This window comes from Lynx canadensis, chromosome B3 (genome assembly GCF_007474595.2).
Source record: "Lynx canadensis isolate LIC74 chromosome B3, mLynCan4.pri.v2, whole genome shotgun sequence".
NCBI classification, from domain to species: Eukaryota; Metazoa; Chordata; class Mammalia; order Carnivora; family Felidae; genus Lynx; species Lynx canadensis.
The window spans coordinates 100,642,548-100,669,462 of NC_044308.2; the positions used below are offsets into that span (position 1 = coordinate 100,642,548).

Consider the following 26,915-nt stretch of genomic DNA (forward strand, 5'->3'; position numbering starts at 1 on the left):
ACTTTGCGTCTCTGTGTCAAACTTTGGTAATACTGCACTATTTCAAACTTTCTTATTATTTCTCATTATTATTATTTCTCATCATTACCCTATTTGTTATGGTGATCTGTGGTCAGTGATCTTTGATGTTACCACTGTAATTGTTTTAGGACACCATGAGCTGCACCCATATAAGAAGGCAAACTTAATTGATAAATGTGTGTCTGACTGCTCCACAGATGGCCCATTACCCATCTCTCTCCCTCTCCTCAGGTCTTCCTATTCCCGGAGATACAATAATATTGAAATTAGGACAATTAAGAGCCCCACAATGGCTTCTAAATGCTCAAGTGAAAGGAAGAGTTGCACATCTCCCACTTTACATCAAAAGCTAGAAATGATTAAGCTTTAGTGAGGAAGGCCTGTTGAAAGCTGAGATGGGCCAAAAGCTAGGCCTCTTGTGCCACGCAGTTAGCCAAGTTGTAAATGCAAAGGAAAAGTTCCTGAAGGAAATTAAAAGAGCTACTCCAGTGAACATATGAATGGTGAGAAAGAAAAACAGCCTTATTGCTGCTATGAGCAAAGTTTTAGTGGTCTGGATAGAAGATCAAACTACCCGCAACATTCCCTTAAACCAAAGCCTAATCCAGAGCAAGGTCCTTACTCTCTTCAATTCTACGAAGGATGACAGAGGTGAGGAAGCTGCAGAAAAGTCTGAAGCGAGCAGAGGTTGGTTCATGAGGTTTAGGGAAAGAAGCTGTCTCTATAACATAAAAATATAAAGTGAAGCAGCAAGTGCCGATGTAGAAGCTGCAGCAAGTTACCCAGAAGATGTAGCCAAGATAATTAGTGAAGGTGGTTATACTAAACAGATTTTCAATGTAAAGTAACAGCCTTCTGCTGGAAGAAGACGTCATCTAGGACATTCTCTTGCTAGAGGCTAATGCAGTTGGTGACTCTGAGTTGAAGTAAATGCTCATTTACCATTCTGAAAATCCTAGGGCCCTTAAGAATAATGCTAACCCTTCTCTGCCTGTACTCCATAAGTGGAACAACAAAGCTTGGATGACAGCACATCTGTTTATAACACGGTTCACAGGATATTTTAAGCCCACTGTTGAGACCTACTGCTCAGAAAAAAAAAAAAAAAAAAGATTCCTTTCAAAATATTACTGCTCGTTGAAAAGGCACCTGGTCACTCAAGAGCTCTGATGCAGATGTATAACAAAATTAACATTGTTTTCATGGCTGCTAACACAACATCCATTCTGATCAGTCTACGGATCAAAAAAATATATAAATTTTTAAATCTTATTATTTAAGAAATATGTTTAACAAGGCTACAGCTGCTATGGTTAGTGATTCTTCTGATGGATGTGGGCAAAGTCAGTAGAAAATCTGCTGGAAAGAAGTCACCATTCTAGGTGCCACTAAGAACATCGTGATTCATGGGAAAAGGTAAAAATATGAACACGAACAGGAGTTTCGAAGCAGTTGATTTCAACCCTCAAGGAGGACTTTGAGGGTTCAAGACTTCAGTGGAGGAAAGCACTGCACATGTGGTAGAAACAGCCAGACACGCAGAATTAGAACTGGAGCCCGGAGATGGGACTGAACTGCTGCAATCTCAGGATAAAACCTGAATGGACAAGGAGCTGCTTCTTATAGATGAGCAAAGAAAGTGGTTTCAAAATGGAATCTACTCAGGGTGAAGATGCCTGTGAAGACTGTGGAAATGACAACAAAGGATCTAGAATATAACACAAGCTTAGTTGATAGGGCAGCAGGACTGTTTGAGAGGACAGACTCCAATTTTGAAAGAAGTTCTACAGTGGTTAAGATGCTATCAGATAGCACTGCATGCTGCACGGAAACTGTCTGTGAAAGGAAGAGTGATGGACACAGAAAACTTCATTGTTGTTTTAGGTTAAGAAACCGCCACAGACACCCCAACCTTCAACAACCACCATCCTGATTAGTCAGCAGCCATCAGTATTGAGACAAGACCCCCCCCCCCATTAGCAAAAAGATCACGATTCACTAAAGCTCAGATGATGGTGACCATTTTTTAGCCATATTTAAAATTAAGTTATGTACATTTTTTTTAAGACATAATGCTATTGCACACTTGACAGAATACAGTATTAGTGTAAAGACAACTTTTATACGCACTGGGAAATGAAAAAATTCATTTGACTTGCTTTACTATGATATTTGCTTTATTGTGGTTGAGGAACTGAACTGACCTGTACTTGAAAGTTACTAACAGAGTAGGTCTTAAAAGTCCTCATCATAAGAAAAAATAATTTTTTGGTAAGTACGTATGGTGATAGATGTTAATTTTAGTTACACTTACTGTAGTGATCATTTTATAATATATACAAATACTGAATCACTATGTTATACACCTGAAACTAATGTAATGTTATATGTCAATTACACCTTAATAAAAATGAGAAAGAAAAAAAGAAAAATGGGAAGGTTTTTGTTGATTAGAAAACAATTGCCAAGGTCCACTTTCCACTCTGAACACTTTCTTCATTTCAGCAAAAGCCTCAATGTGGGTGGGGGATCTCTTACCTGTGGGTGGGGGAAACCTGGTAATAAAGATATTTATGTATAAAAAGCCACACTTCCACCAGGAGGCAGAGAGAACAACTGTTAAGACTTCTAAAGGACTGTTTTCAAGAACTATTTCAACCCATATTACACTCTGCATTTTATGTATACAAAGCAAGTCTTCACCTTTCCCTCCAGCTTAGCATGCCCCTGTAGCTTTATGCACCGGGGTCCAAGGCAGGCCTATAATTCACTGCTCTAGGAACGTACACAGCCAACCTGACTACACAGGACTTAGAGTGGAACAAAGTCATGGAGTAAGGGAAAATAAGGATGGTGGAGTATTGGTATTCAGGGGGAAGAAGAAATCAGCAAGGATTAGATATAAGAAAAATAGAAGACATAAGGAGGAGATAGGAGAGACCAGGAGGATGGAAAAGAAAGAGTGAAAATGAGGAAAAATCATTCTTAAGGTTTATTGTGAACTTAACTATTTGGGAACTCTGAATATACTCCTCATAGAATTAATGCTGTAAATAGTAGATAAGTTTCCAGGATCAGTCCCACAGAGGCCTACCTAAACCATTTGTGCCTAATATATTGATGAACTACTTCCACCAAATTATCTTTCATGATGGAAGAGGAAGGGGTTTCTCTCCCTAGTTCTGGTGTGCTCACCTTATTGGGTTCTTGCAGGGTGTACATTTTACTTTTCAGCAGCACCCCTGTGTTAACAGCAGTAGCGCCTTCCCATGGGCAGCACCCCCACCCCAAGCAGTTTCAGAGCAGAAGGTCACCTGCTAGGCACCCCCAAGTCCCCAGGCACCTCCCTGTGGAAGGCCTCTCCCAGCTGTCCAGCGGGTAGATTTCCAGCCGTCCTACTGGGGTGGCACCTCAGTGACCACGGTCTCATTCTCCAACAAGGTCAGAATCTCAGGCCTGAGAGGAAATGGCCTCTTCCTGGGGTGCTCTAGCTCAGTCATAGGGGTGCTGGCTGCTGTGTGCATCTTCGAATTCTGTATTCTTCACAGAGTTCTCTTTGCCCTGTTCATTCCTCCAATAATTATGTTACAATTTCTCTGGTGAAATTACTGTGTGTTTTTGCTCCTTATTGGACTCTTAACTGATATAACAAGATTTTCACAGAAAAAAAAACCAACCCCAAATATGTACAATCTATCAACATCTATCAATAAATACATAGCATGAAATATACTCAGATTCATTAGTAAGCAGAGAAAGATGGAATCTGAAACAGTGCCATTCCTAGGTATATACTCTAGAGAAATTCTGGCACATCTGCACAGGAGATGTATATAAAACTGTTTATTACAGCACTGTTCATAATAGTGAAAAATTGCAAACAACGGCTTGCCCAAAGAGGAAAACAAACTGTGGTATATTCATACAATATAACACTAGTATTCGAGGTAAAAATGAATAGCTGGAGTTACATGATTCAGCATGGATAAATCTCAAAAACCTAACCTGAACCAGAAGGCAAATTGCAGAAGGAAACAAACAGAAATGGCATTTACATAAAGCCAAAACAAGCGCGCGCGTGTGCGCGCGCGCACACACACACACACACACACACACACACACACACAAGCCTATGGATATAATAATCTAAAAAGTGTATGGAAATGAATAACAGATTAAGGAGGGTGGTTACTTCTGGACTGAAGAAAGGGGAATAGAAAGGGTCACAGAAGAGATATTGATTATAATCTACAATGTTTAATTTGTTAAGCTTAAATGACAGGGAGTACTGATTGCTGGTTATGTTATCTAGCTCTTTTCATATACTTGAGATATTCAAAATAAAACCAATAACTAATAATAAATTGGGGGCACTTGGCTGGCTCAGATGGTAGAGTATGTGACTTTTAGTCTCAGGGTTATAAATTCAAGCCCTGTGGTAGGTATAGAGATTACTTAAAAATAAAGTCTTAAAAAAAAAAAAAGGTGGGGGAGGTGGTTGTGAAAAAAGTAATAATAAACTGACAGTTCTCAGAGGGTGGGTGATAAAATAAAAAATGTATTATGTACGCAAAGGAAGTTTTATTGGTAAATAGAATGAAAGGTAGTATATTAGGATCTTGATATCAAAATATTACCTTCCATTTGAATACCTGAATACTTGTTCATTCACTGCACAAGAAACTATAATCTGGAAGAATAATGTAGGACAAAAATAATTACACACTCATTACCCTAATCATCATTTAGCTTGGCCACAATGTTATAATTGCAAAACTGGGTTCAGAGTTAGCAATCACACAAAATTCCATCTTATGAAAGAAATACTTATACCTCAAAACATAGCCAGGCCCACATCTGAAAGTAACAATTACACTAGGAATACTAAATTACGTTTAGGCAAGAGCTACTGTCAATAATATCTACTACTCACCAAGTTTAAAACAATTTCTTAGAGGTGAGAAACTCAGGGCAATTTAATATACCCTAAATACTGCTTGCTTCTTTTGATTCAGGGAACACGGCCCTTTGGGTTTTAGAACCTTATATATTTCTTAGTTCTTCTATAAAGTTTAATAAGCAATTTACTGTTCTTGTATTGGTTTGTTGGGGCTGCCATAACAAAATACCACATTCTGGGTGGTTTAAACCAGAGAAATTTATTTTCTCACAATTCTGGAGGCTAGAAGTTCAAGATTAAGGTGTTTTCATCTTTCGTTTCTCCTGAGGCCTCTCTCACTACAAACCCACGTGGTCTTTTCTTTGTGCACATGCATCCCTCCTGACTTGTTCTGTGTCCAACTTTCCTCTTCTGATGACACCAGTCAAACTGGGTTAGTGCCTACTCTAATAGCTTTATTTTAACTTAATCATCTCAGTAAAGGCCCTATCTCCACACACAGTCACATTCTGAGGTAGTGATTAGGGCTTTACCACATGTTTGTGGGGAGGACAAAATTCAGCCCACAGCAGTTCTCAAAAATTTTTATGACATGATCCTTTCAGGTTTTCCCATTGCATTTTCATCCTTTTCTCAAATTTTAATTCAAAGGCAGCAGATTTAAGTGCTGTTCGCAATCTCATTTCAAATGGAGAAAAAGCTTTAAATCATTGGCTCTTTTGTCTTTAACCTTCCACGTTTAATATTTGGGTGGGTCTAGGCAATGCAGAATTTTACATGCTTAGGAAAAAAGTTCTCTAGGTCCTTGGCTAGTTAAAAAAATGTTTGATATAATATGTGTGGATATGAGAAAAAAAAAACTGTGCCAAAAATGGAGTCTATAACATGAAAACAGACTTTTGAATTGTTAATGTTAATTTTAGCTTAGTGGAGATAATCAGTTCAATACCATGGCCATATTCCATCAGATTATTAAATCAAAAGAATATGAATTAACAAATTTGACCTTTCAGAATCAGCAAAGTATCATTCTCTTTCTATGCTGTACATGTTTCTCACAGTTTTAACATTGGTTCTCTCAAACTTGGCCAACTATCAGAATCACTTTAGGAATTAAGTTAAAAAACGGATTTTCCAGATTTCTTTCTACATACTTAATAGATCATAACCTTCTGGAGATGGGATCCAGAAATATGTATTTTTTAAAACTTTATTTATTTTGAGAGAGAGAGAGAGAATGAGAATCCAAAGCAGGCTCCTGGATGTCAGCATGGAGCTCAGCATGGGGCTTGATCCCACGAACCATGAGATCATGACCTGAGCCGAAACTAAGAGTTGGATGCTTAACCAACTGAGCCACCCAGGCACCCCAGAAACATATATTTTTTAAAAGTTCTCCAGGTTGTTATTGTAAAGCAAAATACTCAGAAGTGAACACTAGTTCCCAACCAGCTTAAATTAGTAATCACCAAAAATATTTTGAGCACATTCTCATACATACTTACTTCTAAATTATGCATATGTATTACTGTTCTACATATATTACATACATTAGAAAACATTCAAAAATAGAAAACTTGAAGGGATGAAATAGAAAGTAAATACAAATTCAAACATTTTCATTTAACATCCCCAATAGAGTGTTTGCATGTACATTTTACAGACCGTGGCTTAAATTGAGCAGATCTTTGCATCTTTAATTGCAATACTGTTTTCTTCTGATCCCCAGACCTATGTATCCAACTGCCCACTGGATGCTTTCTATCTGGGTGTGCAATAGGCACCTTAAATGCAATATATAGACATAAACTACTATTCACCCTCCTTCTGCCACCCCAAGGTGAACTTGGGTAGGAAATCTTTTCTTCCTCCATAATCCACCCAAGTTAAAAACATTAGGGATAAGTTGGATTACCCTCCCTCTTACTCATATGGCATTGATAGTGTATATTCTACTTCCTTAACATCTTCCTCCAACCCTCTAATAACCATTCAAAAAGTGTTGCCTTAGACCCTGCTTCTCTCTTGAATATTACAATAACTCCTTTACTACTCTTCCTGATTATGACATCACATTTCCAGATTTCCATTTATCTTCTATACTGCTGCCAAAGTCATAACCTCAAAATGCAAATCTGATCAAGGTATTGCCCCATTTTATGCCTTCCAGTGTTGTATTCTCACATGATAAATCTAAATTTCCAGTATGAAAAAAGACTGATCTAGTCTTTAGCTACCTATATCCAGTTCCTTTCTTCTACCCTTTTCTCCCTTATTCCCAATGCTCTTGCCCGAGAGAACCTCGAGTCCTCTGAATGTATGAGTCCTTCTTCAAGAATCCAGGCCAATAACCATTCCCTCTGCCAATAACACCCTTTAAGATCCAAGTAAAGTATCTACTTCTCTGGAAAGCTTTTTGCAAACTTGAGGTAGAGATGATCCCTCTTTTCTGTTACCTAACAGACACTAGATGAATATTTATAGAATGAAAGTAATAAAATGTGATCTGCTGAGTTAAAAAAGTATTGAAAGAAAATAATTCACATTATAAGAGAGAAGGACAAAGTTTAGGAAGATGGCAAACAAATGTCAGTTGGTCAAAATAGTTTCTCTTTAGGTGGGTTCAGTGGCTATAAATGAGATGTGATCATTTCTGAATGTAAGCTCTAAATTGGGTCAAAAATCAAAAGAAAAGCTAAAATCTTTTGTAAAAAAGAGGAACAAGGGAGAAAAGAAAGATTCATGTAGTCAAAATTCAGAATGCTAACAAGCATAAAAACAAAAATGTGAACATATGCAAAAAGAACCTGAAGAAAACATTTAAAAAATTCCTAAGCCTAAAGTCACAAGAAACTTGAGGAATATATTTAAAAATTATCAAATAGAAGGAATAAGGAGCAGTAAAAATGGACAAGTGATTTTTACATAGGTTACAAAATAATCTAAGATATTAAGTATTACTGGCATATAATCTTCACATCTGCTCGGATGGTACAATCTGTGAGGTCACAGATGGTATACAGGTGTAAGGGAACTGGTTAAGACTCAGAAGGCTTGGCCTAATTCTAGTTCCATTTTTAATTTCTCTCTGTATCCATCGGTAACATGAGGATATTCTATCTCATTGCAAGGTTATAATAGGGATTAATAAAACAATGTATGTGAAAGCACTCTGTAAATTATAAAATACCATTCCTAATTATGGTGTTACTCTAATTCACCTAACACCTTTTAAAGTTTCTAAAACCACACGCAGTGGTTAAATCTGGCTAGATCAAGACTAGCTTTCTAGAATCCTCAAGCCATTTGGCTTAACTAAGCTCCCTTTTCCCCTGCCATCTCTTCCAAAATGAAAACCTCACACTATGACAACTGGTGAAATCCAAAAACTAAATATAAGCTTAAAACCTACAGATGAGATCACTGCAGACATACTGTGACTGGCAGGTTAATCCAGTGCTCTGATTTATTTCCCACTGATACCAGTGAAGGGGGTGGGGGGGGGGTTCCTTTGATGTGAAAACAGATCCTCAAGAGTCTGTTTTTACATGGAGCTGTAAGAAATAGAAAAAAAAAAAGATGGAAACTAGGAAACATGAGAAATTAAATGTAGCAGTTGGTTTGGTAGGCTGAATGTAATATGCCAGCAGAAAGAGGCAGTCTAACAAGTCTAACAAACACTTCTACCCTATAGCCAAAAAAACAGCTGCAAAAGACATCTTGATTCTCATTCCGTATGGCAAAGAGCCGATTGACCCATGTTAGCTCACTAAAGGTGTTACTGTTGTCCATTCCAACACTCCTGGGCAGAAAGACACATACAATATGAGAGTAATAGGTTGTGCCTAACAAAAAGAGACATAAAAAAGACCACCAAGAATGTAAAGAGTAAATCAGTTTGCTAAATTGGAAGAACAGACTTCTATTTCTAGTCATGATGGAGTAATGCACACTGGGTTTGCTGCCCCACCTTAAACAACTAGAAAATCAGATAAAATATATGGAACAATGGGGCGCCTGGGTGGCTCAGTCGGTTAAGTGGCTGGACTTCTGGTTTCAATTCAGGTCATCATCTCACGGTTTGTGAGTTCAAGCCTGTAATCAGCCTCCGTGCTGACAGCGTAGAGCTTACTTTGGGATTCTGTCTCCCTCTCTCTCTGCCCCCTCCCCTGCTTGCTTTCTACCTCTCTCTCTCAAGAATAGTTAAAAAAAAAATCTTTAATAAAAAATAGGTATGAACGATGATTTTCAGATATTGCACAACAGGCAGAAGACCGTGATCATGGGGGAACTCCTGCAGATGCCCAAGCTCAGTGGCTGGAGCTTCTGTTCTGCAACACTGGGAGAGATAACCCAAACAGAGCCTGGCAGTCTTGCTCAGATGCCAAATGGCTCAGAGTGCAGAGAGGCCAAGGTAGATAGAATCTGTGGGGTAAAATATTGGTAAATAGAGGGCTATACAGAAAGACAATGCTGAAGATCTCTAGAGGAGTTTCTTTGAGACTTTGGTCAAAAACTTATCCATGCACACATGGGAGAAAACGATCTGAGGCCAAGGAAAAAGACCACTGGAAAGGAGTAAGTGTACCAATCTTTAGAGCTCATATAATGCTGGGAAAAGTTCAAGTTCCAGTGATCAAGAGTAAAAAAGACCTGATTCCCTAGGGCCTGAGTAATGTCCTCAGAAAGGTATTGCCTTAGTAGTCAGGATAAATGGTCCCAAAACTAAAGGCAGCTCTGACCACCTTAATAAAGGTCAAAAGAAAGCCTTGATAGGATCAAACAAATTTGAACTTAACTGTGTACTAGAGAAAAGCCCAACAATATTAAAGAAATCCTACAAAATCCAGCACACAACAGGAAATTCACAGTATCTGGTATCCAAAAACAAAAAACAAAAAACAAGTGTTAAAGCAGCACAAAAATCTAACCCATAACCGAAGAAAAAGTCAGCCAATGGCAACAGATCCAGAAACAACACAGATGGTAAAATTAGCAGACTAACAATATTAAAACCATTACACTCTGTAGATTCAAGAAGGTGGAGGAAAACATGAACGTGATGAGGAAGGGCATGGAAGATATAAAAAATACTTAAACTGAATTTCTGTAGATGAAAAATAACAACATCAGAAATAATAAATATGCCAAATGAGAGCAACTGTGGATTACAAATTGCAGAAGACAGTGAACTTCTTGAAGTTTATAACAAAGCAAAAGACCATTCAAAAACATAACAATAGAAACCATCCAAAATTAAATACAGAGGAAAAAGAAATTGCTAAAATAGAAAATGCACAAAGCTATAAGACAGTATCAGGCAGGCTAACATACATGTAGTAGGAATCCCAGAAAAGGGGTAGGGTAAACAGAAAAAAAATTTTTTTTCAGGGAAATAATAGCCAAATATTTCCCAAATTTGATGAAAACTATAAACCCACAGTTCCTAGAACCTCAAACAATCCTCTGCAGAAGAAATATGAAGAAAGCCACACCAAGACACATAATCAAATTGGGGATGGAAAGAAAAGCTGCCAGAAAAAAAGATGACATTGAGAAGAAAAAGTAACAGGATTTTCTCATCAGAAAATATACAGATGAGGGTCACCTGGGTGGTTCAGTCAGTTAAGCATCTGATTTCGGCTCAGGCCATGATCTCACAGTTTGTGAATTGAAGCCCTACAGGGGCTCTGTGCTGACAGCTGGAGCCTGCTTGGGATTCTTCCTTTCTCTCTGCTCCTCCTCCCCCCAACCCCCGCTTATGCTTGCTCTGTCTCTCAAAATAAACTGACAAAAAGAGAAAATATACAAATGAAAGACAATGAAGTGACATGTTTAAGTTCTGAAGGGGGAAAAATGTTAACCTAGGATTTTATATCCAGCAAAAATATCTGTCAAAAATGAGGAAGAAATAAAGACTTTTAAAGAGAAAAGCCAAGAAAATTTCTCATCAGCAAATATGCACTAAGAGAAAAGGTAAAGGAAGGTCTTCAAGCAGAATTTCCATAAAGGAATGAAGAACAATAGAAATGACAAATATCTGGTAAATATAAGACTTTTTTTTTCATTTAAATAAATCTCTTAAAAATTGACCTCTTAAAGCAAAAACGATTTTGGGGTTTATAACATATGTAGGAGTAAAATGTGTAACAATAGCCAAAATGGTTGTGAGGGTAAATGGAAGTACACTAATAAGGTTCTTTCACTCTACATGAAGTGACAAAATAATTTCTGAAGTCAGACTGTGACAAGTTAAAGATGCACTCTGAAAATCCTAGAGTAACCACTACAAAAATAAAAACACAAGAGTATAACTGAATCTCAGTCTTTGCTTAGAATGTAGAAAGCTAGAAGAGCATTGCTCTTACCCTTCAAACAAAAGACATACATTTAATTTCTAAAACTGTAATTTTTCTCAAATTTTTCAGAGACCCGAGGTCACAGGGCAACTAATACAATATCTAAGACAGGAAGAAACTAGTTATGAGTACTTGCTTGTTAGGGGTAGATACCAGATGTCATAAAAGTGAGTAAAAAGATTTCAGCTAAAATTTTTTTTAACAAATTGCTAATGGTAAAGTGGGCTACAGTGAGAGCATAGGATCCCTGGGGCCTCAGACACAGAGTAACTGCATCCCCTTGCACATTCTTCTTCAAAAACTTTACAAAAAGCTCCTAAGAATGACTGGGACAAGGATGAGAAACCTGAAAAAGGTGCATGGTGCAGGCCTGGAGGAGGGAACGGCAGCAGCTATGGGAAAAATATGAAGCTTTGCCTGGGTCTTTCCTATCTCACCTATGGAACAAATGATGTAAGTGATTGTTAGAAGGGCAGAAAACACTGTTGCTTTTAGGGCACAGATGAAGACCCACAGCAGCTGGAAAAAGGCACTAGAAAAAAACCCTTGGTGTAGGGGCAGGGCACTGTCCTGGGTCTTGACCACGAGGTTTCCTATAGCTGGGGTAGAGGCAGAATCACTAAGAAGGACCCATCCTCAAGATTCAGATACTGTGCCTAAGAATGAGGCTGAATCAGAACAAAGAATGCCCCTTCTCCACTCTCCTACCATCATCACCAATATAGCAAGCATTTAATCTACTGCTGGGGGAGGAAAACAGCATGGAGAAAAACTCTGCGGCAAACCAGCCCTCACCCTAAATAGAAGTTAATGCCAGGGGACTTTGAAGCCTGTGGTGCATTGATGATAACAGCTATAGTGACAAAACCCAAACCCAGCTTAACTCTCAACCAGATTGATCAATCTCTCATACTAAAGGCCCAGCAAAAGATAAGGTGTAACTATTTCTAGGCTAATTACACTACTGTCCAATACAAGATGTCCAGCTTTCAATAAAAAGTTGAGACATACAAAAAAGCAAGAAAGAAAACATACCATCAATAGATAAAACAACAGAATTAGATCAGAGATGTCCCAGATGTTGGAGTTATTAGAGAATTTAAAATAACTGTGATTAATATGCTAAAGGCTCTGGTGGAAAAGGTGGGCAACATGTATAATCAGATGGATATCAGCACAGAGATGGAAACTACAAGAAAGAATAAAAAACTGGTAGAAATTAAAAACACAGGAAGAGAGATAAAGAATACTTTTGATGGGTTCATCAGTAGACTCAACACAGCTGAGGAAAGAATCAGTGAACTTGAAGTCAACAGAAGTTATCCAAACTGAAACAAACACACACAAAAGCGGTAGACAAAAAACAGAATAGAGCATCCAAGAGCTGTGGGACAATACCAAATGATCTAATACATGTGTAATTATAATCCAAAAATATCACAGAACACCAACCAGGAAAAATATGAAAAAGGTATCCCTAAAAGAGAATCATAACAAATAATGCAAAAGAAGGCAGGAAAAGAAAAAAAGGAACAAAGAATAATGGTACGAATAGAAAAACACTAGCAAGATGGTCAATTTAAACTCAAATGTAGCATTAATCATATTAAATAAAAATGGCCTAAAACACCAAATAAAAGTCAGCATTTGTCAGAACAGAGTTTAAAAAGCAATATCTGGGGCGCCTGGGTGGCGCAGTCGGTTGAGCGTCCGACTTCAGCCAGGTCACGATCTCGCGGTCTGTGAGTTCGAGCCCCGCGTCAGGCTCTGGGCTGATGGCTCAGAGCCTGGAGCCTGTTTCAGATTCTGTGTCTCCCTCTGTCTCTGACCCTCCCCCGTTCATGCTCTGTCTCTCTCTGTCCCACAGATAAATAAACGTTGAAAAAAAAAATTTTTAAAAAAAAAAAGCAATATCTAAGACGTCTAAAACACATGCAGGTTTAAAAGTAAAAGAATAAGGGGGCACCTGGGTGGCTCAATCGGTTAAACGTCTGACTTCGGTTCAGGTCATGATCTCACAGCTCATGAGTTTGAGCCCCGCATCAGGCTCTGTGCTGACAGCTCAGAGCCTGGAGCCTGCTTCAGATTCTGTGCCTTCGTCGCTCTCTGCCCTTCCCTGATTTGCGCTCTCTCTCTCTCTCAAAAATAAATAAACATTAAACAAAAAAAAAGTAAACAAAAACAAAAGTAAAAGAATAAGGCATATTATACAAATACTAAATCAAAAGAGAGTGTCTAAATTAGTTTCAAAGTGGACACCAATATAAGAAATAAACAAGAGATAAAGGGGGACATTTCAAAATGATCAAGGCTTTATTTCATCAAAAGGACACAACAATCCTCAATGTGTATGCATCTAATAATAGAGCTTCAAAATATAAGAAACCAAAATCAACAGAACTAAAAGAATAAATCCACAATTATAGTTGAGGACTTCTTCCTCCTCAATAATTGACAGAATGAGTTTACAGAAAATCAATAGAAATATGGAAGTTTTAAACTGGAAAGGCAGAGCAGAAATAGGTAAAAGAAAAACAAAGATGAAATAAAGATACCAATTTGTGGGTCAAAGGCTGGTTCCTCGTGAACCACCTAAAATACAGCCTTGGAGTGGCTGAACTGGTTATTCTCAGATTGAAAATGAAGACAACCTAAGATGAGGCATTTGAGAGCCATTTAGACTGGAGGAATTAATGAATTGACAAAGTTATCAATGTGAGGTCTATAAACCCTCTGCAATCAGAATTACTTGAGGTATATATTAAACAGAAAGATTCACAGATCTCTTGACTCTAATCTCCAAGGATGAGATCTAAAAATCTACATTTTTAAAAAAATTATTTTTTTGAGAAAGAGAACGTGAGCAGGTGAGGAGCAGAGAGAGACAGGGACAGAGTATCTGAAGCAGGCTCTGAGCTGTCAGCACAGAGCCCAATGTGAGGCTCAAACTCACAAACCGAGAGACCCTGACCTGAGCTGAATTCAGAGGCTCAACTGACTGAGCCACCTAGGCGCCCCTAAAAATCTACATTTTTAATAATCTTCCCAGTGACTGTTAGGCTCGATGAAAGTACTGCAAAGTACTGGTCTAAGATTGGATGCCATTCCACAGGCAAGGGAACCCAGTAAAGGTGATTGAAAGGCTGAAGTGTATTTCACTGTCCTCACCACACTGAAAGGTCTTAATTTTATTCAACGTCAGAGTCTACAAGAGGACTTCAGGTCCCTGTAATGTGGTACTTCATTGTGATTCCCAGAACTCTGGAGGGAAAATGGTGGTGGTGGGTAAGATTAAGGAGGTTTAAAATGAACACAGAGATCTATCTACAGAAAAGGGTGAGGGAGGGGGAAGAGGGAGGGGCTATGTGTGTACATATGTGTTAAGGGTGTATATGGTCATCACATTTAAGGCTGAAATAATTTTGGTTGAGCCATATATTCCCACTCTTCTTTTTCCCAAATAAAATAGGTCAACCACACACTTTTTAATTTCCAGAAGCTAGGTTTCTTGTTTAATAGCCAATATATCAGCATGGCTTAAATATAATAGCTAACACTTATTGAACCAGGTACTATGCTAAGTACTCTACATATGTGAATTTTAACAGAATCTTTATAACCACCTCACGAAGCAGGAATTATTATCCCATTTACACAGGAGAAACTGGGCCATGGAGAGATTATAACTTGCCTCAAGTCATATGGCTATGATAAATCAAGGATTCAAACTGAGGGGAACTGGCAACAAAGATCTGTTTTCTGAGCCTACTCAGCTTTTATTGCCAGTGCTGGTGAGAGATGGCTCCTTCAAATCCCTGGACTAAAGGTAGATTCATATTTGAAGCTAGATCTTGCTCTTGGTGCCAGAACCGAGCTGCCATTCCTACCACTACTGGTTCAACTGCAGGTCAATTAAGAGGAATCGATTCCTTCAAAATTTTCATGTTGAAGTCTCCACTGTAAAAGGAATTATGGGCCACTTCTTTCTTGCCAGCATGGCAAAAGACCAAGAACACTACTGGCTCTGCCTCAACTGAAAACTGAGCAGTCTTTTAGAAAGCCATCAACTTCTCTATTGTATTAAAAATCCTGGTAGCTGGTGGAGATGTTCTAAATGGGCTTTGGGGGTGAAGTCAGTACCTCCCACAGCTGGTGACAGGATCCGCATACCAAAAAAAGTAGATGCTCAGAAACTTAGAATACTTTCATGTGAAGGAATTCCTCCTTTCCCACAGTCAGTAGATTTGTAAGAGAACCGTGCACACCTCTGATGCACAAACCAGGAAAGCTCAAGACAGCAGCACAGCTCTTTCTGGGGCCTGAAAGACTAGGCAAAAATCCGTCAGGGTTTCTCATAGGAGCAAGCGACAGTTCACAAGGGGTTCTAGGACTGTGCCTAATTGAGAGTCGATTACCAAGAGTCAAGGCTAAAGAAAAGGTTATGTCAGGAAAGAGACTACAAATTGAATAGGAGAGCTGAAAGCCAAGAATGTCAAGTGGGTTGTAAATTTGAAAGGACAGAAGAGGCAGGAAAATGGAGAAGTAATAACACGAACTGTTATATAGAACTTACTATCTATCATGAGATGTTTCAAGATCTTTGAATATTTTAACACATTTACTACAATAATCCTAGGAGGTAGGTCCTATTATCCACATTTTACAGAAGGAACTGGGGCACAGAGAATTTAAGTTGCCCACAGACAGACAGTATATGGCAGAGCTGGGATTCTGACCCAGACAGGTGACTCCAGTGGTCATTTACATTCATGAACAAGATACAATGCTGCCTCTCTAGAAAAACTAGTAAGAATTGAAATGGAAGTGACAGAGATAAAACTGATGAGCTGAGGTAGGGTAAAAGCTATTTTGAAAACAAAGGTTGTAAACCAGATCCACCCTTAATGTGTGACCTACCCTACATTTTGATGGGTTCTAGGTCTGTCCATGAAAGACAGAATCCTGTTGGGCAATCAGAATTCCAAACAATTCAATCCAGTATTCCAGGATTAGGAACATCTGTTATATGTGAAGTACAGTAACACCCTTCTCACCCACCAAAAAAAGTGGAATGCGTGGGGCGCCTGGGTGGCGCAGTCGGTTAAGTGTCCGACTTCAGCCAGGTCACGATCTCGCGGTCCGTGAGTTCGAGCCCCGCGTCAGGCTCTGGGCTGATAGCTCAGAGCCTGGAGCCTGCTTCCGATTCTGTGTCTCCCTCTCTCTCTGCCCCTCCCCCGTTCATGCTCTGTCTCTCTCTGTCCCAAAAATAAATAAACATTGAAAAAAAAAAAATTAAAAAAAAAAAAAGTGGAATGCGTGATGTAGTTTATACAAAATGACAGGCAAAATAGCAAACAGGTTAAAAATAAAAATATACTATATCCAAAAAAGATATTCTAAAATATAAGGTCCCAATTTTTTCTAGTGAAAGACAAAGAACAGAACCATGGGTAGTAGTGCTAACCTCATATAAAAAGAGTAAGAGTGGTTAGCAATACAATGAAAATGTCAAGCAAAGGCAAGCATCTGTTCATAAACCTTACAGACATACACACCTGCCTAATTTAGTACTAACCATATACGAAAGGTTCATTTCAGCAGGACAGCCAGCATGGTAGAGTGAGTGCCATTAAAAGTGCTTCAACAGCCATATTGTGCTTTCTTCAGTTTGAGTGGTCCTCAACAATCTCTTCCTAGTAGACTCTCTTTTCTTTCTGATTTTTTTAATTTATTTTTTCAATTTACATCCCAGTTAGTTAGCATATAGCACAACAATGATTTCAGGAGTAGATTTCTTAATGCCCCTTATCCATTTAGCCCTTCCCCCCTCCCACAACCCCTTCAGTAACCCTCTGTTTGTTCTCCATATTTAAGAAGGACTCTCTCTTTTCAATGACTGTCTTTTGATTCACAGCAAGATTGTTTTTTCTTTTTTTTTTTTTTTTTTGAGGGGGAGAGAGAGAGTGCACACATGACGGTGCATGCGGGGGAGGGGCAGAAGGACAGGGAGACTCTTAAGCAGTCTCCATGTGTGGAGATCTTGCCACTGTGAGATCATGAGCTGAACTGAAATCAAGAGTAGGGGCTGTTTAGATGACTGAGCCACCCAGGAGCCCCAAGACTTTGTTCTCTAAAGCATAAACAAACTTGGGGGTACTTAATGTTAAAACATACCAGAGCCTTAGTGAAGGTCTAGATGGATGAAATAGGAGGACAGGAGATACCCTATCTAGAAGCGTATCTAGAAGCAATTCTATAGAATGAGAAGAAAATAATGGATGCAGTCAATAAAATACTAACTGAAAGTTGATCATTTGTAATAAAGAGTAATATGAAGGCTTAGAAGTAATTCCAATTCTGCTCCCTGTGCATCACCTAAAGTTACTGAACAGCACCTTCCATAGCATATGATATAGAAGATGTATGTTTGGCACAGTTAATCTAGTTCTTTGTCCCATATCATGTGTCTCAAGTGCTATCCTACATCAGTTTTCAAAATGATGGTTCTTGGGGCGCCTGGGTGGCGCAGTCGGTTAAGCGTCCGACTTCAGCCAGGTCACGATCTCGCGGTCCGTGAGTTCGAGCCCCGCGTCGGGCTCTGGGCTGATGGCTCAGAGCCTGGAGCCTGTTTCAGATTCTGTGTCTCCCTCTCTCTCTGCCCCTCCCCCGTTCATGCTCTGTCCCCCTCTGTCCCAAAAATAAATAAACGTTGAAAAAAAAAATTAAAAAAAAAAAAAAAATGATGGTTCTCTGAGAAGTGGCCAAAAAGTGAATTAGTAATATTAGAGAGAGATTCCCATTCATATAGTTAAAATTATACTTTGGCAAATAAACTCTTAACTCTCAACTATTTGGAAAAGATCTCCATTCAGATGGAATTTATATTTGTCTAAGATTTCCAGATACCTGAAGTCCTGGGGTACAGAAGTACCAATAACAATGTAATTTCCAAAGGCTGGCCTGGCCTCAAAAGTCATTTGACAGATTTTATTTAAACATACAATGATTATAAAGATTATCTAGATATAGCTTAATGTAATAAGACATTAGAATAAATATTAATGAGTATATAGTTTATTCTTGTATGGCAACTGATAAAATTAGAAAGCAGTACATAAAATAGAATTATTTTTATATGATCATATCAAGATTTCCACCATTTTTCTTTAGTTCTCTGGCACAGGCAATCTTGATAGTAAACCGTGGGTGTGGTTTTCACAATCTTGAATTTCACTTGTCCCCTAATGTTTTCACCATCTTGGGGACTCCTGTCCCCTGATCTGGGAGTACCAAAAAGTATCTACATTTTGCCTTTCATTCCATTAATCCACTCATTTGTCAGTGATTCAACATCTTTTGTGAGTATAATTTCCCTTTACCAAAGTGGACACAAAAGAGTAGAATTGTAAGTTACATAAACTGGCTCTACAAAATGAAGTTTTTTCTTGTTCCACTTTTAACTTAGCTTTTAGAGATGTGCCCTGGCCAAAAAAAAAAAAAAAAAAAAAAAAAAAAAAAAAAAAAAAGAGAGAGAGAGAGAGAGAGAGAGGGAGAGAGAGAGAGAGAGACTAGTATTTATACCCTTTATCAGTGATGAAGTTTCTCTTGATAACATGTACAGGTTAAATGTTATTACACTCATAAAAAATAAAGGATTTAGATTAGATTCCCCAACAATCAGGGATTCTAGAACTGTCTATACCTCACCACCTCTTTTGCCCCAATAATCATCTTAGGCTTCCTGTGAGTGCATTTCCCATTTCCCTCTCCCTTCTATCTCCCTACTCTCTTCACCCAGTGTCCATAATTTTATGAGGATTCCATGACCAGCACATCCAGCTCCCCCACCCCCGATCAGAAAAGGATCACCCCTAAAATTCCAGACATCAAAGCATCAAAGATCTTAGCAAAGCAGAAACTATAGGGTGTGATGTGGAGATAAAAGACCCAGGATATAAGATTTGGAAGAAGGAGCAGTACAAAAGTTCTCTTTTATGAAAAACTTGTAAAGGAGGGAAAAAAAGAGGGGGGTGTTGACATATGGAGTAAAGAAAGACATACCAATGACTCTGAACATTTATATAAAGCATGTGTACAACATGCATTATTACATTTGTGCCATATACAAATAAGGTGGATCAATAACTGATACTAGATCAGTTTTAAAGTAATGGTACAATGTAAAGGAAAACAAAAGTCCTGAATACCTTGGCCAGGTTGTACTAAGTCCTGCCCTCCATACACATGTCTCAGTGTCATTCTTATCTTTGTACTCTTTCAGGAGGTCACTGAAAAATGCAGTCTAAAGCAGGCTTGATCTAAAACAGGGTTCTCAGAAAACTTCTGCCAGGATTCTGCAAACCTGAGCAGCCAGGGTTCCAATACAGCCCAAGGCTGCTTTCCAGTCTGGGCTACTGGGAGACAATGCAGTTAAAAAGAAAAGACTCAACACTTTTTCAGAATCAGGCATGACAATATCTGGTCTCTACTCCCTATAGTTTGCTTTCCTGGAGGCAGAAACTGATCAAGAAAGAGTGCCTTCTACCAGGTTGGACTCCATTACTTTCCCATGATGCCCTGTGAGACGGTTACAGTCATGCCGAATTAATAAACACCATTTAATTTGGGAACTTTCAGAAAGAGCCCTTATTTTTCTATCTCATTTTGGTGGGAGTATTATTTTTTCCTCAATATATCATGAAGACTGGTTAATTTCTAAAATGTTTGAAAGTGGTTTAGAATTATAATAATGCAAGTAGACCTCAAGTATACCAGAAAGTGGGGGAGGGGGAAGAAACTACACATTCATATAAATATTTGGTCAAATAAATAACTTTAGTCAATAAATGGAAATTACATACTCCCTTGTGCATAATGCACACATCACTGCCATAAGAATTGCTTTGAGACTATTCTAAACTCATTAAGTATCTCCATAATGTTCCATATGCCTTTCCACCACTATTACTAAATGCTTGGGCCACTTTCTTGCTAATTCTTTACAAACACTCTTTCACCTGTGATGACATAAAGGCCAATAACAACAAACCTCGGGTACTTGACAATTTGGCACTGGTCAACCTTATTACCTTTCATGTGAGTTTCTACAAACAAGGATTATTGTTTTCTGAGATCCACATAGTTAGGGTTAAACTTAGTACTTTGTGCCAACCATTGTTCCAGGTACATTATATACGATAATTCTCAAAACAAGCCTATGAAATGGCTACAAGTAGTTTAGGAAGAAGAAGGGGAACAAGGGAGTTCACTTAGCCATTACTCAGCAATAATCAATTTTTTATCTAAAATGTCTACAGGCAGTAAGAAAAATATCTAAACAGACAATAAAATGAAAATAAACTTCCTACAACACTTTTTTCATATATAATAATATTGGCTTCCTGTCTATAGAAGACAAATTCTATTTCCCTTCTGATTCATGTACCCAAAATTGGTTCAGATTTTATCTGCTAGTAAGAGTTCAAAAGGAAGAACAAATATAAATGACACATTTCTTTTAGACTGAGCATAACTAACTTACTGGCCTTGACGCCCAGGTGTAGTGGGCTCAATTAAATCACAAAAAGCCTAAATCAGCACTGGAATCCTACTACCACTTTGTATGAATTTTTGGAAGTTTTTTTAAATTTCAATTTTTTTAATGTTTATTTCATTTTGAGGGAGAGAAAGAGAGAGTGTTAGAGGGAAGGGGGAGAGGATCTGAAGCAGGCTCTGCACTGACAGCAGAGAACCTGAGGTACAGCCTGAACTCAGGAACTGTGAGACCGTGACCTGAGTCGAAGTCGGACACTTAACCAACTGAGCCACACAAGTGCCCCAGGAGTTGTTTTTGTTTTTTTTGTTTTTTTTAAACTTTCATTGCCACCATTCAGAAAGTTTCCAGAAAGGTTAAAAAAGTAAAATGAGAAGAAAGTCAAAAGCTGCAAAAGCTGAAGAGACCATACTGGGACTGACCCCTCTCCCCCACGCAAGAGAAATGTGAGAATTTACATAATACAGAGACCTGAAGAACCAATTGGAGCAAAGTGACATGGGAGTGGGGATTTTGTGGGGAGTGGTAAAACATGGACAAAAAGCACTACTGTATTTCCATTGTAGCTCATAAGGAAGGCCTGGGACACCCACAGGATTGTATATCACAGAAAAGTATTTAGAAAATGCTAAAATGGAGTCAAAATAGGTGTTGCTGTCATGCTAGTTAACACAAATTAATTTATAACTTATAACTGGCCTGTTGGCTATCTGCTTTTGAAAAGAAAATGTGAGAAGACTAAGTCCACATTTCCTTTCAGATTAACTTCTGTAAGCCCTCACTGATTTTCTCTTGATTTATGACAAGACCATTGTAATGATATTTCCCAACTCTTCAATTTAACCTTTGAATTAATCACCTAAGTAATAGAGAACTTTCAATTGTTTCGTTTCTTAATACTCACAGGATAAAGTTCAAAGTCTTTAGCATTGCATATCTATCTTGTTCCTTTCCTAGTTACTCTCCCAGATGTACCATTCAAAGGCAGGTCCTCCCTTCACAATTTCCACCTGCCCTTGACCAAACAACTCTGTCTCTGTTATGGTCAAATCCCAAGCCTACCCTATGTGTCTTGGCTGCTGTAGGTGCAGCCCTAATTTCCTCCAAATGCCATGTAATTTCATGCTTCTCTGTCCCTGCATATGTTACCCCGTCTGGCTGAAAAGCCTTTCCTTGCATCTCCCCAATTTTTTTTGCTTCAATTCACCCTTTAGAACTCAGTCTTACATTATCTGGGAAGCTTTCCTGATACTGTTACCCTTGGGTGGTGGGTGGGTCAGATGCTCTTCGGACACCACACTAGACTTTAAAATGCTTCATCACTTCTAGCTGAGTAACCTTGGACAAGTTCATTAATTTCACTGAGCCTGTCTCTTCATAAAGAGAATGATATCACTATGAAAGAATGTGAAAAATCACTTTATAAACAGTAAAGCACTATGCAAGCACTAACAATTTTATCATAAACCAAAAGAGTACACAACATTCTAGGTGAACATACTTTAGTCAATTTAAGGGTAGGATTCATTCATTCTTTGGTCTCCAGACTCCTCTCCAAGGATGCCCTGCAAAGTTTTACCCAACTTTTTGGCTCCACTAAGTCCTGTTCTTCTATATTCAAAGGAAAAAAATCTATAGTGATGTCTAGGACATTTGAAAAGACTAAGTGGAAAACTCCTGAAGAGTAAGGATTGTCCTTTCTTCCACCTTTCCCATGCCTTCACAAGACTACTGTATTATGCACACACAAATACTTGGCAAGAAGTAAAGAGCTGAATGAATGAATAAATGAATGAGTGAACATAAGCATACCCCATCCTTAGTGAGCTTGTAATTAAAGGGAGTGATGTGACAAATCCCATATGAATCTGGCCTTGTGAAAATGTTAACAAATGCCTTCAATGTCAGTGAGAAATTTAATTTTCTGCCATGCTTATTTTATTTGGTGACTTGATACATACTGTAATTGCTATCTTAGGGACTCAGGCTTAACATATGAATGTTTTAACATTATCAGAATCACCCATGCAATTCAATACCTATTTATTAAATATCTACTGCACTAGGCTCAATGAGAGTATGAAGATAAAGGTGAACTCTGCCCATAAATTGCTTAAAATACAGAAAGGAAGCTAAGTCACCAATATATATTAATACAAAATAGAATATTATAAAATACATGGAAGACCTAAGGCTAGTAACAGTCAATGAAGACATCTGAGTTAAGGCACTAGGCCCATAAAACTAAAACTATATATTACAAATTATTGGTGGCCAAAAGTTTCATTAGAGTAGAATATACATATATTACATATGTAACATTTGCTTTTAATCTAATTTAATTACAAACTTATTTGTGTTGTTATCTAATTGAAGAAGAACCATTGTTAACTTATTATCACACGTGTGCCAAGCACAGTTTCCAGCCAGTTAGGTACATTATTTCATTTACTCTACGACGGAGATACAAGTATCCCTATTTTTTAAATGAGGAAACAAAGGCATAGGCCTTGCCACTTTTCAAGGTTAGGAGGCAAATTGAGAATACGTAAACAAGAACCTAAGAGACAAAAACGAGTATTCCACAGAGAGTGAGCGGACCCATTTGCCAGCACTGCTTTTCATTTCTCCCCAACGCACCCGGTGGAAACCACCTATCTCCTTTCCTTTCCCGCTGTACTGTTGATTTTTTTTTTTTTTTCCCGAGCCCATAACTTAACTGTTGATTCTCGTGCAGATCACCTCAAGCATTCCCACTTCAGAGGACAGGCTGCTCTTTAAATCATAGGCAGTTCAGAGTAAATAAGACTGAATCAGATCCCCAGGTGGACAAAGCTCAGGTAGGATCACGAAATTAAACCTTCGGGCTGGGCATCCGTTCCTGGATCACCTCCAAGGGATGGCAGCAGCACCCAGCTCACCCAGGAGGCGCTACCCTGGAGGTATCTTCTCCTACTGACCCCACGCGGCTTGTATTTTGCCATCTGGTCATTCACCCTTCACCTGCCGGCGCTGCGGGTCTAATCTCCATCCTGCTCCCACCAAACGCCAGGCCTCAAACGCCTCCCTCTCCGCGGCGGTCAATCCCGAACCCACCCGGGTGCTCCTCGGCCCCCGCAGCAGCAGCCCGTCCCGCTCCCTCCCCCGGCCGGCTACTCACGGTTCCAGTACACCGGGTAGCACTCTCCTTGGGTCACATCCACCTCGTACAGGCCGCCCCGCACACACACCCGCTCGATGTTCACCAGCTCCTCCATCTCGGGCTCGTGCCCCGCGCCGCGCGGGCAGAAGCCGCAGACGCGGTCCTCATCGTCGTCCTCCCCCGAGCTGGAGGCTGGGCCGCACACAGGGTCGCCGTCCGGGTCCCCGGCCCGGGGCAGGCCACCCGTGGCCTGCAGCAGCGTTCGGAAAGCGAGCTCGATGCGGAGCGAGTCATAGCCGATGAAGGGCTTCCAGGTCTTCTTGTCCTCCTTGTAGAACCAGCGAACCTCCTCCGGGCCAAGCTCGGTGACTACCTCGTAGCGATGCCGGGCGGCCGCGCCGCCAGGCCGGGTGCGCTTCCTCTCCCCGAGCCCTCCTCCCGCCGCCCCGCTGCCCCCAGCGCTCGACGGGACCAGCGGCGGCTGGGGCGGCGGGTGCAGCGACGAGGAACTGCCGCCGCCGCCACTCTCGCCTTCGCTGTAGTAGCGCAGCGAAGAACCGGACTCCGCGGAGCTGAAGTCGTAGGTCTCATCACTGAGACAGGAGTCGAGCGTCAGGTGGTGGTTATGGTCCTCCGCGCCCGGCGCCAAGTGCAGCCCGGGCTCTCCGCGCAGCAGGGCCAGGGGCACCTCGCCGTCGCCCGGGTCCCCGCCGGGCAGGTGGTCGAAGCAGCACACGCCGCCGCCGAACGCCGGCTCCGCATCTGAGCCCAGCTCCCAGGCTGCGTTGCCGCCGCCCCGGCCGTTATGCTCAGGGCTCCGCGGAGACCCGCGGCCCGGGTAATTCATGGTGTGGAGACGCCGCCGGCTGCCCGGCCCCGCGCCGAGCCGCGGCCCCCAGCGCTTCCGCCACACATTCAACGCCGTCGCCCTCTCCACCGGTAGTTTTTAATCTTTCAAATCCCAACCGGGGCTGCGGCGGCAGCGGCAGCAGCAGCGGTGGCTCCGCCCCTCCGAGGCCAGCGGCAGCCGCAGGCACGTTCCAAAGCCCGCCCCATTGTCGCGCAGCCCGACGTGGGCGGTGCTTAGCGCCGGCCCCGCCCCTAGGGTCGCGCGCGCCGCACCGGAAGCATCTCGTCTGCCCGCGCCTGGCATTAGCCTCGTGGCTTTCCCCTCTGGCCTGCGGTAGTGGGTCAGCTCAGGGCACCTGCAACTCTTAGGATTTCTCAATTCTCTTACGCCTCCCCTTTCTTCTCCCTGCACACCTGCCTCGGCCCCCGCCTTTCTGAGGTTCAGAGCCCAGATGAGGAGAAGCTTTATCCCACTCATCCTGGCAATCTGGGTCATGAGCCCAAGGGCTTAAGGTACAGGAGAGGGCCCCTGGAAGTTGGGTTCTCCTGACACTGCTTTTGTGATCTTAGGTCCTCATTTGGACCTTCTCAGTCACCTAGCTCTGGTTCCTCCAGAGCTGTAGGCCCACACGAAGGCACCCCACCGCATACGTGCGATCTCTAATGTTGACATCACCAATGCCACTCAGAAACCAGAGTCTAAACCTCTCTTCAGAAGCCACCTCATATTATTGTTTATTTTTCGATACTCGTTTCCTGTTTTCTCAACCTCACTGTTAGGCCATCGGTGGAGACCAAGTCCATATGTCTCAACCTCTCCCACACAGTGGGTGCATAATCAACGTCCATTATAATGATGGCAAGTGCAACCGATTGTGATAGACTATTATTTTGAAAGCCAGAAAACATTAGGTTCTAGACTTAGTTTTACTAATTAACCACAGGCAAGTCACTTCATCTCCTTGATCTTTTTGGTTTCTTCATCTGTAAAATGAAGTGATTATTGAACCAAATGATCTCTAAAATGTCTTCCAGCAATGGAATTCTATGATCCAACAGTTTCTTCATGTTCTTTACGCATCTCTGATTCTGCAGCTTACTTTCTGGGATCAGATTGAATGCTGAAGCTCCCCTATGTAGTTATTTTATACTACAAAAAAGTAATTTTATGAGCACATCACCCTATGTTGAGAATCCAGAGAAAAACAATCTCCAACCTCAGTGTTCTCAATTCATGACCAGACAATCTTCACTGTTTCTTTTACTCCTTTGGTGGAGGAATCAGATTCCTGGGGCAGTTTTTCTTGCCTTGTGATCTAACCTGTTAGATTAAGTCATAATTTAAAGCAGGATGGTCTCTAGCTTGTACAGTGTTAGATGAATTTGAAAGGACATTGCTTCCTGTGTGCAAGGTAAGATACAAAACAGTGTTGCAATTCATATCTTGGAAAGCAGAGTATGGTTTGTTTTGCTCCAATTTGTGCCATTGCCCAAATGATAATTTTATGTAGTGAACAACCTGTCCGACTGAACACTGCAGCCCTGACTCAAACATCTAAGATCAGAACCCTCATCTCCATTTATACTGCTTTCTGAATGCTTGCTTTTCAGTTTCTTCTCCAGTCTTTCTATGACAACATGCAGAATATGAAGTTTAGTTATGAGCTTTGCTCTGTTTACTTGCCATGAAAGTATTTATTCTACAGTGCTTTGATAGTCACTTTTGTTCTGGGTGTCAATAAAAAAGAGAATGGGAGAGACTCAGTTCCTTCTTTAAGGACCTTATAGTCTAGTGGGGGATATAGGCAAATAAACAGATACATTAGCGTAGGGTGTGATAAGTACCATGAAGTGGGTTCAAAATAAGAGATATAACGTTTAAAATATGTCTATTTCTTTAGGTTTCTTGATGGAGCATAGCCTACCCGTATGACTTCTGATTATTTTAGCCAAATGTTAACTCATTAGGACCACACAATTCCTATTAATGAATATCATCCTTTATAAAAAAAGATTACTCTCTACCTTGTATTAAATGCATATTTCTATTGTTTAAATGTTGTGATCATATCAAGATTTCCACCATTTTTC

At 40.2% G+C, this 26,915-nt stretch overlaps 1 protein-coding gene across 4 annotated transcripts in view; it reads right to left on the reverse strand.

Annotated features, from left to right (window-relative positions):
- DDHD1 (DDHD domain containing 1) overlaps window positions 1-24,945 on the reverse strand; it is a 110,075-nt gene extending 85,130 nt beyond the window's left edge. For 2 of the 4 annotated variants that reach the window (XM_030319126.1, XM_030319125.1), the window contains exon 1: window positions 23,994-24,945. In XM_030319126.1, coding sequence (XP_030174986.1) covers window positions 23,994-24,822 — 829 coding nt within the window. In that variant the 5' untranslated portion in view covers window positions 24,823-24,945. The remainder of the gene's footprint in view (window positions 1-23,993) is intronic. The other 2 variants (XM_030319128.1, XM_030319127.1) reach the window with 1 other exon arrangement.
- Between the last annotated feature and the right edge of the window lie 1,970 nt (window positions 24,946-26,915).